The 17,054-nt window shown below is 53.3% G+C and overlaps 1 protein-coding gene across 1 annotated transcript in view; it reads right to left on the bottom strand.

The window, feature by feature from the left end:
- LRP5 (LDL receptor related protein 5) overlaps positions 1-17,054 on the bottom strand; it is a 104,579-nt gene that overhangs the window by 23,070 nt on the left and 64,455 nt on the right. The window contains exons 8-13 of the mRNA XM_074336834.1: positions 10,720-10,936; positions 8,562-8,851; positions 6,916-7,142; positions 5,404-5,588; positions 2,458-2,781; positions 638-837 (exon numbers count right to left, since the gene is read on the bottom strand). Of these exons, the coding sequence (XP_074192935.1) occupies positions 638-837; positions 2,458-2,781; positions 5,404-5,588; positions 6,916-7,142; positions 8,562-8,851; positions 10,720-10,936 (1,443 nt within the window). The remainder of the gene's footprint in view (positions 1-637; positions 838-2,457; positions 2,782-5,403; positions 5,589-6,915; positions 7,143-8,561; positions 8,852-10,719; positions 10,937-17,054) is intronic.

The raw sequence follows: 17,054 nt of genomic DNA, 5'->3' as shown, positions 1-17,054 counted from the left end.
GAGACAGTCCTCATCCCACCGGTTCACCAAAGCCCACAGGCTACAACCTTGTGGCCAACTTCTGGTGTCTTCAAGATGAAGCCCCATCTCCACTGTAGCTTTGATGCCCTGAGCCATTTAACGTGCACAAGACGCTCCTGTGTTATCAGTTCCTTTTTTTCAGTATGTTGGTGACAGGGTTTTGAGTGTTGTGCCCCAGCTCCCTCCCCCTATAAGCCCTGTGATTTGTGCTGCGTGATTTTGCGTGAGTGTAGTGATTTTTAGAACACATAGATGGCATTATAGCAGAACGGACTATACAATTCCTATGAAGTAAGAACAAATCCAAATTAAGAAATATCAACTACCCTGCACAAAGCCACTGTGGAAAGAAAAACAATCCCATGGGGTTTGATCCCCCCGACCCTGTGCCAACCACTTCAAAAATTATAAAATCCAGTTTCTACATAGAATCAAAGGGTGTCACACTGCTCAGGTGTATACCCGGCAATGACTTATCAGAGCCCAAATCATCGCTTACCGAAAACTGTGCTCTGTGGGCACCCCCTCCGCTAAGGGAAAGGGGGCAGAGCCTGGAGACCACCACGGCAAGCTCCGCGCAGAAGCGCCCCCCACGCCCCGCAACAGCTCCACTTGCCTGGGTCCCATCGTCCTTGGCTCGCTTGATGTTCTGGCGCCCGTCCGCCCAGTAGATGAACTTGTCCAGTGGGTCGTAATCGATGGCCTTGACGTTCCTCAGTCCGTGCAGGGGCAGGATGAGGTCCGGGCTGTGCTGGTCATCCGGGATCATCCGGCTGATGGCACTTTTCTGGCTGAACAGCAAGAAGGTGCTGGGCGCTAGGGTGAGGCAAACAGATGGGGGGGCGGCACGTCAGTACCTGGGAGCTGGAGGGCACGGCGGGGGCAGGGAGGGGGCGTCGGCACTCCGCTTTATTGTAGAGTAGATGAGTAGACGCACCCACCAGATGGACATGGAGAAAAGGCAGGCGGGACATAAAGCTATTTCTTGGGGGTCGACAATGGGGAAGTTTACTCTCCACGTTACGTGTCTCCGTTGTTTCAGTATTTTCCGACTGCAAGTGTTATTTAAAAAATAGGTATCAATTCACCTTTAAGTTACCGAGACTTAAGATGGACGGAAGACCGTGGCAGCGCGCCTCATACTCCCACCCGCAAGGACGTCGTGCTCGGATGGATGGTGTGCAATTTGCTGCCTCCTCTGCGTGTAAGGGAAGTGCTGAGAACCAAATGGACTGAGGAGCGACACTAGGCGGGGACACTCCTCAGGGGTGTCAGTGAACAAAGCTGCCTCGGTGCAGAAACTACGTCACTCAGAATATGTAGGAGGCCACTGGTCGCAGCCACGGTCAGGAAGTTACAGGTGGGCAGTGTGAATGCAAGTCTCACCCCAGGTCTGCTCGCCACAGGAGCAGGGACGGAGTCACAGGCGTCCCCTCCAGGCCATGGATCACCTGCACAACTGCTTGACCCTTCAAGGTTACGGTCCCCAGGGAGCAGAGACAACAGGACAAAGGGAGCACAGGAGTGGGGACCCCCAGGCTGTGGCCGCCAGCCTGGGGTCTCAAACATGCCCCTGAACTCACAACCTCACCCTTAACCCTTTGGAGCTCTGGTACCTCGTCCACATGACCAGCACAAAAAAGACCAGCCCTCCTAAGGCCCAGGGCTGTGTGAGCCTCAGACGAGACCCTAGATGACAAAGAGCTTCATAAACTGTCACATGCTGCAGGGGCTGAATTATAACCGGTGCTCTGCTGACATCACAGGAGAAAAGCCTGCCAACACGACACACCTGTTTTTCCTGTGGCCCGTGGGAAAGTGGCTCTCAGGCTCTCTGAACCTCACATTTTTTTAATCATTGACATGAGAGCTTTCTGAAAAGGCGTACCTAATCCAGAGGGTCAATGTGAGGGTTACACGAGTGAACATGAGGCCAGATGGCAAGGGGTCAAGAGGAGGGACTCTGCAGCCAGCCTGCCTGGATTCAAACCTAGTGCGAACCTCACCAGCTGTGTGACCTTGTGTGGGGTATTACGCATCTCTGTGCCTCAGGCTCCTTGCCTGTGAAATGCGGACAGTGACACTTCCTGCCCTACAGGCTTCAGGGTTATGTGAATGCCATAAAAAGCACTAGAACGACGCCCACCTCTATAAATGAGCACTCTCCCCCGTGACTGGCTTTCATATCCAAAGACTACCCCATGGAATGTGGCAGCTGAGGGCTTGGCCCATCTACCCTGTATCTTGATAAAGCAACGGGTCCTCCACCCAGCCCGGGGCTCCAGGTAACGTTATGCAGCTTGTGCAGTGCACAACCTGCCCAACAGTACATGTGCACCAACGTACCCAATGTAAGAAGCTCCTTTCCACCTCAGCCCCCAGAGCCAGTCTGAGCTAACATAGGGGTGAGAAGCAGAGGGAAAGTGAGGCACTTACGGCTGCAGTTGCGGCTGCTGGGGTCCAAGGTGTAGTGTGAGGCACAGCTGCAGCGGTGGCCTCCGGGGACGGCAAGGCACAGCTGCCCGCACTGCCCATTGTTGTGCATGCAGTCATTGAGGCCATCCTGGCGGGAGGAGTGGAACACCAGGATGTCCATCACGAAGTCCAGGTGGCCCTGGATGAGGGTGCGGTTCCGGCCACTGGTCTTGTCGGCCCGCTCAATACTGTGCAGGTTCCAGTCTGTCCAGTAGATGTAATCACTATACTGCGTCAGGCCGAAGGGGTGCGGGAGGTCGTCGGCAATCACAACCCGCTCCTGACCTGCGTGGAGACACACGGGCAGGGCGTCAGCCTCGGCACAGGCTGCCCCGTCAGGAGAATGGCTTCAACCTGCAGCCTGGCGGCTGGTGTCAGAGCCATACGTCCGACCACTTTGGAAAACGAGCAGGATGAACTGCAGCTGGACAGATGTGCACTACCAGGTGACCTGCTACCCCCGGGCCCTGCCACAGGAGGAACGCACGCAGTGTCCACCCGGTAACACGGAAGAGGCACGCACAGAAGCCACTGTCTGTAACAGCCGCCAGCTGGAAGCAACCCTACTGCCTGTCAGTAGTGTAATGCACCAAAAAAGTGGTGGGATCTTCATGTAATGGAAATGACGCAGCAATAAAAAAGAATAACAACATGGGGGCGAATCTCACAGCCATTAGATTAAAAGAAGCCAGACACTAAAGAGCACATGCTATGTGATCACAGTGACAGAAAGTTCTAGAACAGCAAGATAGATAGAAGAACGGAGGTAGAAGTCCGGGCAGCAATCACCCCACATGCCAGCAGCAGAGACTCCTGAATCAAAGTGTGGGGTAACCATACCAAGGTGCGGCCTCAAACCGAGCACATGTCTGTGCACCTACTGTGTGCCACGCACTGGGCTGTGTCGGGGATACGATGGAGGACATGTCGGCTCAGAGCTGGGTGGGACAGGGCCCCGACGGGGCTGAGCCACGGGGGAGGGAGAGAGCAAATGTGGGGCCTGGGTGACACAGTTCTATCCCTCGGCCTGGGCATGGCTCTCCAGGTCTTCACACGTCAAACTGTGTCATCATGGACACTTCATGTATGTTCTATTTCACACTAAAAACAGTGCCAATGAAAACATGTTAATGACATGAGAACACGCTCGTCACACGGGAGTGAGTAAAGTAGAATGAAAATTGCATATGGCACAATCTGAAATGATGTTTTTAAAACTATTTTTAAAAAGGAAAAAAACAGATCTTCAGATTTTTAACAATTAAGAATATTACTTTAAAATTTGTGAACCTGGAAAGAAATATGTTAACATGAATATTGGTTACCAGTGAATGGTGAAATTATGAATAATTAACACTTTTCTTCATATTTTTCTGTATTTTTAAAAAGTCTCCAAGTTTGTTATTTTATCATTAGGAAAAACAAGTTATTAAATAAAGATTCTCCCTAGTACCTCCACCCAACACACACACACACCAGGTCTCCGGGAGCAGACAGTTTTCCAACAACTATCATTATAATTACATACTCAGAGGGCACCTACTATGTGTCAGGCATGGTGAGAAGTGCTTTTACCCATATCATCTCCTAGGGTCACATGGTAAGTGCTTTATGAGGAAGGTACTACTAGTATTAGGGAACCGAGGCACAGAAAGGGTAACTAGCTGGCTGAAGTCACACAATTAATATGTGCCCGGGCCAGGACTACACTGGGCTGTGAGGTCCCAAGTTCACCCTCTGTGTCCGGCTCTAACGACATCAGGCATCATTACCCATCCTTCACTTGCCTGGGGCCTTGCACATTATTAAGGGCTCAGTAAACATCTGCGTCATTAAATGGAAAACATGCTATGGCAGAGTGATAGCCAGACCCCACACGCGTGGCCACCCTCGATCGGCAGGGTCATGGGAGTGTCCAGGGCTTTCGCTGTCTTCCGTCCAAGTGTGTCTCCACTCTGGGGTCATCAGTGAGCTGAATTATTTCGGGCAACCACAGCTGTGCTGTGATTGGTTTCTCACCTGCCACGAGCTTCTCATAATTTACTGCTCAAAGACACATCCAAAGCTGGCCGTTGGCCTCATAAACCAGGACAGTCAGGGTGCAGGGGTGGGGGGTATGCAGTCTGCCCAAAGCAGAAACCAGGACACTGGGGTTCTAGCTCTGCTCACATAGCACCTGGGGCAAGCCATTCAGCCTACCTATGGCTCAGTTTGCTCATCTGTGAAATGGGCACAACCAAGCTCACCACAGGTGACAGAAGAAGCCACTAGGGAGGAAGCCAGATTCTCTCTACTACACATGGTCGCCCCATCACCTGGTGCATCACCCGAGAGTGCTGACAGAACCATGCCCCTCCAGCAGTACAGAGCTCAGACTTGTGTGTTTTGGGTTCAAATCCTGCCCCTATTGCTGGGTAGCTTCGAAGCAAGGTGATTTGTTTTGTTTTGTTTATCTAATCCCAGGGAGTTGGGTATGGCCTGTGAGTGGTCCCAAAAATGCTTGGCACACAGTAGGTGTTCAGGATCAATGGAGATTGAGTGCATAGTCCTGGGGTCTGAGAGGTGCTCTGTGACCTCAGGCAAGTCCTGTCACCTCACTGAGCCTCAGTTTCCCCATCAATGAAATCCTATGCCATGTGGTGTAGTGTCAAATCAGAGTCCTAGCTCAGGGCTTAGCTGGGACCCAGCTCGCCAGTAGGTGTGCAGGAAACAGTGGTCCCCAGGACCTCTGTCCACACACCTACAGCCAGGGCACAGCGCAGAAAGGGACAACCCTGGGGAGAGGGCAAGGCTGGATGAGCACTCGGGGTGTGTCTACACCTCCTGTAGGGCCTGGGGACTCACAAGCCAGAGGGGCTGCGAAGTGCCCGGGGCTGCCCCAGTCCTGTCGGTCCCGCCCGGCCTCACCCAGCATGTTGGACGACTCGATCATGTTGGTGTCCAGGTCGGTCCAGTAGAGACGCTGGTCAGCGTAGTCGATGGTGAGGTCGTTGGCCCGGCCCACCTTGTCCACCAGCGTCATGCAGTTGGTCCCATCCATGAAGGCCCTCACGATCCTCGGTTTGCCGCCCCACTCGGTCCAGTAGATGTAGCTGAAAGGCACAGGGAGGAGGGCGGAGCGGGCTCAGGTGCATCCACTGTCACCACAAGGCAGGGAACACAACCGCCACCATTGCCTAGGCTTGGCCCTCCCTGCCCCAGAGCAATCCACATCCACGACATCCCTCTGGGAAGCAGAGAAGAGGTGAGACCCTTGAACCTACCGCCACGCCAATATCCCTCCAGGGGCTGTCACTGTGCTACCTCCTGCCTCCTGAATTCCCTCAGCTCACCTGCGGGGTACGTGTGATCACACCGTTTACAGACAAACTAGGTGCACAGCCGAGGTGACTGGGTAACAGAACATCCAGGCCAGGATTCTTTTGTTGGAGACAAATGCTAACTAAGCCAGACAGGATAGGATTTAGGGGGCAAGGGCACCAGGATGGACGTGGACAAAGCAGGACTTTGGTCCTGTTACCCAAAACAGGTAGGAAGCAAGACCCCAAGGCGGCAGGAGCTGCATGGCCAGATTCCAACAGCTCTGCTGCCTCCCAGCAGCTCCAGGAAAGGAAACACATCCTTATTCCAGAGCCGTGCACATCATACGTGCCCTTTTGCTAAAACCTGGACCTATTTCTCTTTGTTCTGCCGTCCTGAAACTTTCCTTCCCTGACAGAGCACGCAACAGGCAGGGTTTGGGGTGGTCCACATGCATCGCTGATGCTTTATGGGGTGAGCCCTGTGTCAGCATCTCAGAAAAGAAAACTCTGGTGCAGGGGGAGACGCCACCCTGACCCTCCTGGCCCCGGTGCCCAGGCCGGACCCAGGCCGCCTGTAGAAAAAAGCATGGGTGAAAAGCCTTGGCTGTGCAGCCTGCAAGAAGCCTGGACTCCAAGGAGCTCAAAGCCAGCTGTGAGATGGGGAGTCTTGGTGATCCCAGCAGAGGGAAGTTGCCCAGGACGGGAGCCTGAGACAGGACTGGTCGGCCCAGCGCTGCTCTAACTGGTTACGTGACCTTGCGTAAGTCACTCAGCTTCTCGGAGCCTCCATTTCCACATCTATAAAATCAGGGACAAAGACACCCACCCCTTGCGGGCCCCTGGCTGCTGCAGTGAGACAACCCACTGCAGAGCCTGATACAGTGGCTGCCATTCCTTCCTTCTGCGCTGGGCCTCAGTTTCCCTCTGTGAAATGAACTGGATGACCTCCAAGGGTCCGGCTGGCCCCAGCCACCTCAAAGCTGGTGGCCGCTAATACTGCTCTAATCACAGAGAGCCAGCTGGGCAGCGATCCGCCATGGCCGCGGGTCATCACCGTGAGGCAGAGAGATGGGAGGGGGACAGGGACACGCACGCATCGGTCAAACACGGCCCTTACCCTTTGGTGGGGTCCAGGGCCAGGGACCGCGGGTTGTCCAAGTCCCTCCACACAAGGACCTGCCGGAACTGCCCGTCCAGCCGGGCCACTTCGATCCGGTTGGTCCCGGTGTCGGCCCAGTAGAGGTTCTTGCCCATCCAGTCGACCGCCATGCCTTCCGGGTAGTCGAGGCCGAACTCGATCACGTGCTCCACCGAGCTCCCGTTCATGAAAGCGCGGCTGATGGTCTGGGAGCAGCAGGGGAGAAGGGCCATGGTTAGCAACCAGCCGTTTTCAAAATGTCCAAGCACAAGATGCTCGGCCACCGGGAGCAACTGCCACCCGCCTCCATTCGAGAGTTTTTAAAAGAATGTTTCAAATGCAGCAAAATACAACCTTTTTAGAAAACATGATTTGGCTGTATTTATCTATACAATATGTATTTTATAAAAAAAAATATGTACATATGTTATACTGTATATAATTATAAAATTATATATAATATAAAGTACATATTATCTATTTACCTAGATAGCATGACCCTTAGAAATAGTTATATCCTTCCACCCAGTCATCTTCCTCCTGAAATTTATCCAAAGGAACTAATGAAAATACAAAAAGTGGAGAACTCGGAAAATACGAAAGAGGCTTTTTTACTGCTGTGGTGTTGTTTAGAGTTGGGACTAACTGGAAGTGACCAGAACACCTAAAATAGGGAATGGTTACGTATAACAGGGAATACCTACGCAATGGAATACTTCACGCATTTAAAGAGTTATGTTAAAGAGTTTATAACAGGTTAAAAAGTACCGGTTACAACTTAAGTGAAAAAAACCAGGATGTGGAATTCTATGCAGCATATAATTGCGATTATGAAAAATACTATCATAGGATAAAAACTCCAAAGAAATACAGGGAAATGTCAGCAATGGTTGACTTGTGCTGTTGGGGTTATGGGTGATTTTTATTTTCTTTTTTATACTCTTCTGTATATTTCCCTCTTTCTACAATGAGCCCTGGTAACTTTTAAAATCAGTAAAACTTTTAAGAGACATGTAATATAAACGGTAGGATAAACGACAGATGATTAGACTGGTTCAGTTGTTCAGTACTGTACTTTCGATAGGGTTCGGCACTCGTTTTCTGCAAAGGGGCAGACAGAAATATTTTGGGCTTCACGGGACACACGGATCTGTCACCACCACTCATCCTAGAGGCACAAAAGCTGGTGTGGACAATCCATAAACAAATGGGCATCGCTGTGTTCCAACAAAACGTTATTTACAAAAGCAGGAAGCCGGCCCATGGACCAGTTCGCCAAACCCTGCTTTCTCTGTATTTATCTAGGATGTTTCTATTTGCACCTTGAATGAAGAAAGTCTGCTAAGCCAGGGGGCCCTGGGGAGGGAGTGAATCTAAAGACAGTGTCACACACGTATCACAGAAACACCATCACTCTAGAAACGTCCATTTGTGTATCTCCTGGATCTACAGTTGTAATCATTCATGTTAGTTTATCAAAATAGGTTCACTAATATTTTACTGGCTTGACTTGACTTAAATAAATAGTACAGGTCTTTCGAAAACATTTTTAAAGCCTTTGAGGCAGCCGCATTGCACGCAAGGCGTTCACGGGAGTGGTGTGCAGGACACAGAGCAGGCCGTACCTTCAGGCTGACGTCCGTCCAGTAGATGTGATTATTGGACACGTCGAAGTCCAGTGCCGAGGCCTCCTTGACGCCCGTGAGTGGGATGGCCACGTCATTGTTGTTGGTCTCCAGGGAGATCCTGTGGATGGTGGCTCGGCTCGTGAACACGAGGAAGGCCTCCGGGACGATGCAGGTCTTCATGTCACTCAGCAGCTCCAGGCCGATGGGGCAGCCGCACTTGGTGGCTCGGGGTGTAAAGAAGCACAGGTGGCTGCACCCCCCATTCCTGTCTGCACACGGGTTGGTTCCTGGAAGTAAACACACAGGCCCTTGACATCAGCAGCCCAGCAGAGGGAGGGGAAATCGATCCACGGTCGCGTGTGGCTTTACGTCCGCCAGACACAAACAAGCCCACTCAGTGGAGATGATGGAAAGCCAGGTCCTGCCTGGTACTGAAGTGGCAGGAACGACAGGGCCCAGTGGGACCCAATGCATTAACTCGCTCCGACCACTCAGCAACCTGGGGGGTAGAAGTTAGCCCCATCCATGTTTTCCAGTTGAGGAAACAGAAACGCTGAGACGCTGCGGAAGGTGACACAGTTGGGAAGTTAGGTGGCAGCTCAAAAAAAACAAGGACTGGGAGAACCCAGCCTCCTGGCCTGAGCTCCGGCCCAGGCTGGACACAGTAACACCTCGAGGCAGTGACGGAACAAGTGCTCCCTCCCCAAGCCAGGCCTCCTGGCCTGCCAACGGGACTGGAGCCCGAGACGCCCCCCAGATGGCTCCTCTGCGACCTCGAAAACTCAGACCCACCCAGGACGGCCAATGATGCCTCTGTTTTATTAAAGCAGATGGTACTTAGCACGTTCATTTATTTTTGGCCAGACTGTTAATCTCACTCATCTACTGGGGTGCTGTTAAAATTGGCTCTCATTTAATGTTAAGTATTTCAGCTAAAAAAAGAATCCTTTTCCTCATCTGTCTCAGTAAATCCTGAGATGAGAGAGACAGGAGAGAGGGAGGGAAAGGAGCCCAATTTCTCAATTTTAATCACACCCCATGGATACATCTTTTTTCTTATCCCTGGGATTTTATTTGTTTTTTAAACAATCACTCACGGGTGGGCCCCATGGTCCACAGTGGATGATGAGTGTGTTTTACAGGGAGCCTAGTAGAACGAAGCTTGTCAATCAGGAATGCGGGTTGGGACTACAGGCCTCCCCAGAGACACAGAAGCAGTAGCTGCTCCCAGGTCAGCCCACACGGCCCCACCTCCAGGTCTCTGCTCAGCTGTCCCTTTGGCCAGCAAACACTGCTCCCCAGCGGCTCCTTAAATTCCAAACTCAAATGACCTCCCTTATATTTTAAAGGCAGGCATTCTTTTAACATGCCAGTTATAGCCACCCGCCTGGTGGCAGAGCTGAGGGGTGTCTCACCCACCAGACTGTAAACGACTTGAGGGCAAGCACTGGGTCCCTGCTGGTCATTCATTCATTCATTTATTCCTCCAGCAAAGGTTTGCTGAGTGCCCGTAATGTGCAGGCACTGTACCAGCCACTGGGGTCCCCGCTGGAACAGAGCCCCCACCCCACGGAGCCCACAGTCCCCACATCCCACCTGGATGCTACTTTCTCCCATGCAGCTTGTTGACCTGCATTGGGAATCCTTTTCATAAACAGACAAACTTGTAGCAAGTGACCTTTTTGCAAATCTTGGCGATGAGGTCGAGGTCAACCCACGCATGAATCCTGAGCTTGGCCACCCATTAGCTGCGTGGCTTTGCCTGTTTCCCCCCAGCGTGAATGGGGCAATATTGTCATTAGTGCACAGGGTTGCTTTGGGCACTAGGGCACTTAGCCAGAGCCTGACACACAGCAGGCACTCCCCTAATGTTAGCCATTATTACAACCACGACTGCCAGCAGTGCCAGTGCGTAACCACTGCCTAGTCAGCATTCCTGGCCCATACACTGCCCCACGCCCGCCTGTCCTCAACCAGACGGTATCACCACCTCCTGTCACGCTCATCCCGAGGGGACCACCCAGCTGGGCACTCACGCCTCCAGCTTTGGCCCCAAACTGGGCCGCCCATGGACCCAAGGGCATCCACAAGCCGGTCCCTTCTCCCTGCACCAGCTGGCATGGCTGACCCGTGGGTGGAGGCTGACAGGACTCACCGACGACCTTGGCCACGTTCACGGCCTTGAGCCCCATCAGGTCGGGCAGCTGGTCGATGATGACGTCGCGGCTGGCCTTGACCTTGTGCACGCGCTCGATACTGCGCCGCTGCCAGTCGGTCCAGTAGATGAAATCCCCCAGCAGCGTGAACCCGAAAATGTGCGGGAGCTTGTCCTCCAGGAGCGTCCGCCTCTTCGTCCCGTCAACGTTGATCACCTGGCGGGATGGGAAACAGGTCTGAACCAGCCTGAGCTGCCCAAAACAAGACACGCTCACTGCCAGGAGGAGTCTCAGCTCTGGCTGCACCCCGCCAGGCCACCATACAAAGCTGGTGGCACGACTCATCAGGGGCGCTGGCCGCATGACATTTTCAGTGAGGGCCAGTGCAGGGCCTGTCCCCACAGCCTCGCCTACCTCGGGGTGGATGCTGTGCTGAGAGGGGCAGCGTGGTCTGGAATAGCAAGGCAAAGAGGTGTTCTCTCCCATACCGTCGCTGATCGACTGACAGAGGCCGCCTGGTACCCAGGTGTGGGTCTCAGACCAGGCAGGGCTCCACAGGAAGGAGTCCCAGCATCGATTAGCAAGGCTGCCCCGGGTGTAGCACAGGGGGGCCCCGGATCACACCCGAGACGCAGAGCTGAGTTTCCAAAGGCTGGACAACTAACGCACTTAGGGCCCTGGCTGAGGCCTCCCACTTGTCTGTGGACTAACTTCTTGCTTGGTGATGACCAGATGAATTCTGAGGGCACTTCTGGTTCTGGTTCTGAGTCTGAGCCTGTAGCTCCAGGATCTTTCCACCCCCAGAAGCACTCGCAGCCATTTACTCCGAGATCTGCAAGCCAAAATCCATCCCTTTCTGGAACAGTCAGGGCTGATCAAAAGCATCAATCCCAAAAGCCACAGAGGAGAAACATACTGTCGAACATAAAAACACCTTAACCAACTGAAACACATCAACAGGAGAAGACGTGATTCTGATAACAGAGGATCCTGTAGGCGCTTATGTTAAAAGGAAGACGATAAAAACGCAACACCCAACTCTCGGCTTCCAGGCCAGGATGAAAGAGACACGATGAAATCAAAAGCAAGTTTCAATAGGTCTCCTGCAGCCAGATTATATTTCCAGCTCATCAGAGAGACTAAAAGCCTCTGTTTTGCAAGCAGCAAATACTGGGGACAGATCAGATGCATGTGGAACAGAAAAGACTGGTCCTCTGTTGTCGGACAGCATAGGACAAAACTGCTGGGTCAGGCGGGAGGGGCAGGCAGCCGGGGGCCCCACCTCAGCTCTGCCCCACGGGCAAGCCCCTTCACCCCAGTGGACCTCAGTTTGCCACCTGTAACTGAGGGGAGAGGCTAGGGTCACGCAGGGAACTTAACCAAACAAAGAACGATGGCCGGGCCCCAACCTGGGGCAACTAAATCAGAACCGGAAGGCCCATGGCGCCTGAAGGCAGCTCCCAAAGACGGTTCCGAGGAGCAGCCCAGGTGTGAACACTGGGTTGGACCAGACCTTTGTATCCTGAACTGGGGAGCTGCCAGCCTCACCTGGGGGACAGACCCCAGGTTGTGTGGAATTCTGGGTACCACTCCTGGTCCCTCGGGTTAGCAGTACAGGTGACCCTGAGCGATGCAGAGGTTAGGGGCGCCAATCCACTGCTCACGCAAATAATTTGACTCCCCCCAAACTTAACTACTAATCATCTGCTGTTGACTGGAAGCCTTCCCAATCACATAAACAGTCGCTTAACACATATTTTATGTGTTATACGTATTAGGTCCTGTATTCTCACAATAAAGTAAGCTAGAGGAAAGAAAATGTTATTAAGAAAACCCTAAGAATAAACACATTTATTGAAACAAAATCCACATATAAGCCGTTCAAAGTCGTGTTGTTCCAGGGTCAACTGCACAGGGCAGGCGATGGATGAACTCTTTAAAACGGTCGAGATGCCGGTTCCGGTTTTGGCCCCACACAGGAAGGCACATTAAAGGGATGAAAACACAGTACATGGTGAACACAGAGCACCTCAGAGAACCCTCAGCACAAATCACACCCGGGAGGGAGTCTCGCCCTGGGATCACAGCAGAGGAAGTGAGGGTGGGAGGAGAGGGGGGTCTGTGTGTCCCGTGAGAGGTGAGGCTCAAACCCTTGGTCCTAGACTCAGAAGAGCATGGCTGGGGTTTGGGAGCCAGAACACAGCAACTTAACACCACGGAGAAACAAGACTCAAAGTTTTAATATTCCAAAATGTCAACCCCATCCCTTGAAGAGTTTCCTCTTCCTTCTCTAGTTCCGTATTTCCTTAAATAACGAAACTTCAGACGTACATAGGTAAATGTTCTAGAGAACTGAGATGAGGGAGCACATTTTTCCTGGCTTAAGGATGATGAAAATGAGCCCACAAAGGCACCATCCATCTCTCCACCTTTGTCCTGATCCCCTGGCTGCCCAGAACGAAGTGGGAGGTGGCAATGAGCTGCCCCCCACCTGGGAGTGGCTGGGCTGGCTGCACCCACAGCAAAGGCAGGACCGTGGCTCTGCGGGGGCAGGACCTCCTTGTGACTCAGAGGCCACTCCTCGACCCCATCACCATTACAGAACCCACAAAGCACCGTGCAGGATCCCCAACCTGAAAGAGCAACAGGACCCTAACACTAAAAAAATGAATGACCCCAGAGTGGTCTTCTTATAGCAGCTTTTAGCACCCCTTGGCCAAATCCAACACATCTGCAAAAGCAACTCTGCAGGGCTGGGCCCTTCCCAAATCCTGCAGCAGGCGACTGTCTACAGGGAGCACATGTGTCAACATCTCTGGGTCCTTCTGGGCCCAACTCGGGGCCTCTACCTTTCCTGGGGCCCTGAGCCTAGCTGAGCCTCTTACTGAAGTCAGGAGACAAGACACAGAGAAAGTCCCATCTGCCTCCTGGACGGGTAACACATCCACACAGAATTCAGAAATAACAGCACAGAATCTGGGATAGCCAGGAATGTGGGAGCCAGGAGAGACCGTGGGAGATGGATTTTCCAGGATAGGGACCAGTAAACGATTTCTGAAAAGGACTGTAAATATCTTCAGCTTGGTGGCCATCTGGTCCTTGCAGCAGCAGGAAAGCAGCCATGGAGAGCGCATGAAAGAACAAGCATGGCTGTGCTCCAATAAAACTTTATTTGTGCCAAAAACAAACGTTATTTGTGGACATTGACATTTGAACTGCAAGTCACTTTCACATGTCATGAAATAATACTATTCTTTTGCTTTTTAAAAATCATTTAAAAGTTCAAAAACCAGTCTGTGTTTGAGAGTGGTAAAAAAAAAGAGGCAGCCTGGCCTGTGGCCCACAGCAGTTTTCAACCCCTGCTCTAGAAGTTCCCGTGCCCTTGATTTTCAAGAAAGGAGACTAGACGTCTCCCAGAAGGTCTGCCAAAATGGTAGTCAGATGCCAAAGGTGCCTGAGTGCCAGCCTTGCTCTCCCTGACCTTTCAGCCTCTGCCCTCCAGGGCTCAGCAGATCCACACTCCATGCCTGGGTCTGGGGTAGGGGGTGGGGCGTGGCAGAGGCAGGGCAAACAGAGCAGACACCTGTCCCCCGACCAGCCCACCACACAACCTGCAGACCAACCGCTGTGCGTGGGAAGGGAGGGTGGGGAGACCCCACAGAAGCCCAACCTCAGCTGTGCTGCGAGGGGCAGGAGCCGCAGCTGTGGAGTCTGCACAGTGCCCCACAAAACAGTGGACCCCAGAAAGTCACCTGAGCTGCAATTTCCTTATACAAAGTCCTCTGTTTACAACAACTTGGTCGTGCAAAGAGACCCGAGCCCGAGGACAACCCTTTGAAAGCACACGTTTGAAGGAAAAAGAGTTGTTTTCTGACGGAATAATTATCACACTCAGTCAGACACAAAATTAAAACTGCTATGGTTATTTTGTTTCATGTCATAAAAAAGGATCTTACACACACACGCGTGCGCACGTACACAACTCCGTCCCAGGGAGCCCCGCGCTCTCCTTCCCCACGGCTCACGGGCAGGGACATACAGCCAATCTGTCACTCCTGCAAAGACTGCTTGTTCTGGTTGTGTCAGAAGTCACCTCCTCGACTTAGTAAATGTCAGGAGCAGGGGGACAGATGGATGTATTTTTATCTTCTCAGTCTGTGATTCAGCCTCGGCCTGCCTGCCCCGCCAGGTGTGAAGGGCCCCGCCGGGTACTCCCCCTGAAAGCCTACCCCGACAGCTGCTGGGACTCAAGCTCGTCACAGTCCTGGCCAAGTGAGACAGCAGAGGGCCACGGAGACCCCAGGCGACCTTCCAAGGCCGCCAGCAAGTACACTGTCAGCCACACACAGGCGACACCTCCTGCCACAGAGATGAGCCATGGACTGGGGGATGGCCTGCGAGATTTCTGCCTGTTCTGTCCTCGGGTCAGAGCAATCCTGAGGGGAAAAACTAGGCAGGAAGCTTTAGAAAGACAGCTCAAGGCTTCTAAAGGGCAAGCCCCGTCCTTGCTCTGAGTCAGTAACGGCTGAAACCACCGTGCATGGACACGCCTGGTCACGGTGTGCTGCTTCCTATGTGTGTGCGCAGGGGTGTACAAACGCTTTGCCTATTTCAGGATTAATCGTGGGCACAATTCCTCCTTCTACGGTAGAAACAGAAGGAAACAGAATTTACACAAATAAGCGAAGGGGGAAGGCAGGGCTTCAGAACAAAGGTGGCTGGAAAAGCAGCAGGGGTGCTGTTGGGGAGACTGAATGACTCCCTCCCCAGCGCCCCCACCCCTCTCCTGGGCGGCTCTCTAGAGCACGGAGGTCTCTGCTGCCCTGCAGTTGTCCTGTTATCTGTTGCCTTCCTACCCCCCCCCCTCTAAAACGCCTCCCCCCACCAGGGCACAGGTCTGCCCCTTGATGCTTTTCCAGCAGGAGGCAGCAGTCAGTGAATGCTGTGGAATGAACAGATGCTTGCCACGGGGTGGGGAGGGGGCTGCGGGGCGGGGTGGGGGGGTGTCATTGTGATGTGACGGGAGTTCTGCTCAGGGACGACCCACCTGGCAGCTACGGAAAGGGAAGATGCAAGGTGAGGCCCAGCAAGGGGCACGTGGGAGCCACAGAGAGTGTGGGAGGTAATAACACAGACCGAGTGTGCCCCAAGTCCTCAGAGAGCTCCCCCTTGCTTTGGGAGACATGGCCTGCTCACAAACCTGTGAAATTAGGAGGAGATGACAATGATGAGTCATAGCTGGGCAAGAGCGTAAGCGCTGGACGGGATGGACGGCGCCCTGGCTTCTGGCCGGGGGAGGCCGTGTCCAGGCTAAAACCGCCATGTTGCCATTTTTGGGAAGGAAGACCCCACCCTGAGTGCCCGAGTGGATGGAGGAGGCAACTCATCCCCACACAGGGGACCACAGTATATGGCGGGAGGTGATTCCAGGCCTCCACGGGAGAGGGTCAGGGGACAGCTGGGCACGTGGGCTCGGGAGAGAGCTCTGGACAGAAGGAAGTGCTTGGAGGAGGACCCTCCTGGGCCATCAAGGGGCCTGGCGTCTGCCAAGAAGCACGGTCGGAGGGAGAGGACAGAAGTGCAGGGCTGAGCGGCCATCAATTAGAGGCACTTAGGGAGACCGTGAATCCTAGTTACTTTTGCAAATAAAGTTGAATATTGTGGCACAAGACTTACTTAAGAGCTGTGGTCAGTCAGAGGAGGGGAAGTGCTCCCAGCTGGGCAGGCAGGAGGGAGGGGAAAATGTGCGAGGCCAGGAGGTAGGATTGGGGAGGCCTGGTCCTGAGGGTGCAGCCGGAGTCACGGGCAAGGCTGCGTGTGGATGAAGGGTAACCACAGGGCAGGAATTTCCAACCCCAGGGGCTCCAGATGTAGGGTTAAAGAGCAGGAGCTTGAAAAACAGGGAGTAGAGGGGATGCAGAGGGAGTGTGGGGGCTGCATCCCCAGACCTCAGCCCACACCCATCCCACATGGTGTTGGGACTGACCTAGCTGGGCCCCCACCCACCCCAGGTGGGGAGGGGAGCTCAGAGCTGCCTCCTAGAGGGAGTGGCCAGGGCCCACACCCACGGGGAGCCCCCCCATGACTCCCACCTGTCACTTATGATGGCAACTAGCTGGCCACCTGAGGCCTGGCCAGAACCTGATGTCCAGAACACTGACATAGACAAGGCCAGCAGGAGGCCCCACCTGGAGGACCACGTGGGCCTGTCCTCGAGCTGGACCCTGTCCCACAAATCCCATCTATGTGCCGCGAATGCCGTCCAGATGAATCCACGTTTCATCAGCTCAGCGTCTGCAGACCTTTGTTCTCCTCCCAATTCATCAAGGGATCA

Source organism: Rhinolophus sinicus, linkage group LG06 (genome assembly GCF_036562045.2).
Source record: "Rhinolophus sinicus isolate RSC01 linkage group LG06, ASM3656204v1, whole genome shotgun sequence".
Taxonomy (NCBI): domain Eukaryota; kingdom Metazoa; phylum Chordata; class Mammalia; order Chiroptera; family Rhinolophidae; genus Rhinolophus; species Rhinolophus sinicus.
This window is presented reverse-complemented; position numbering and strand designations above follow the sequence as displayed.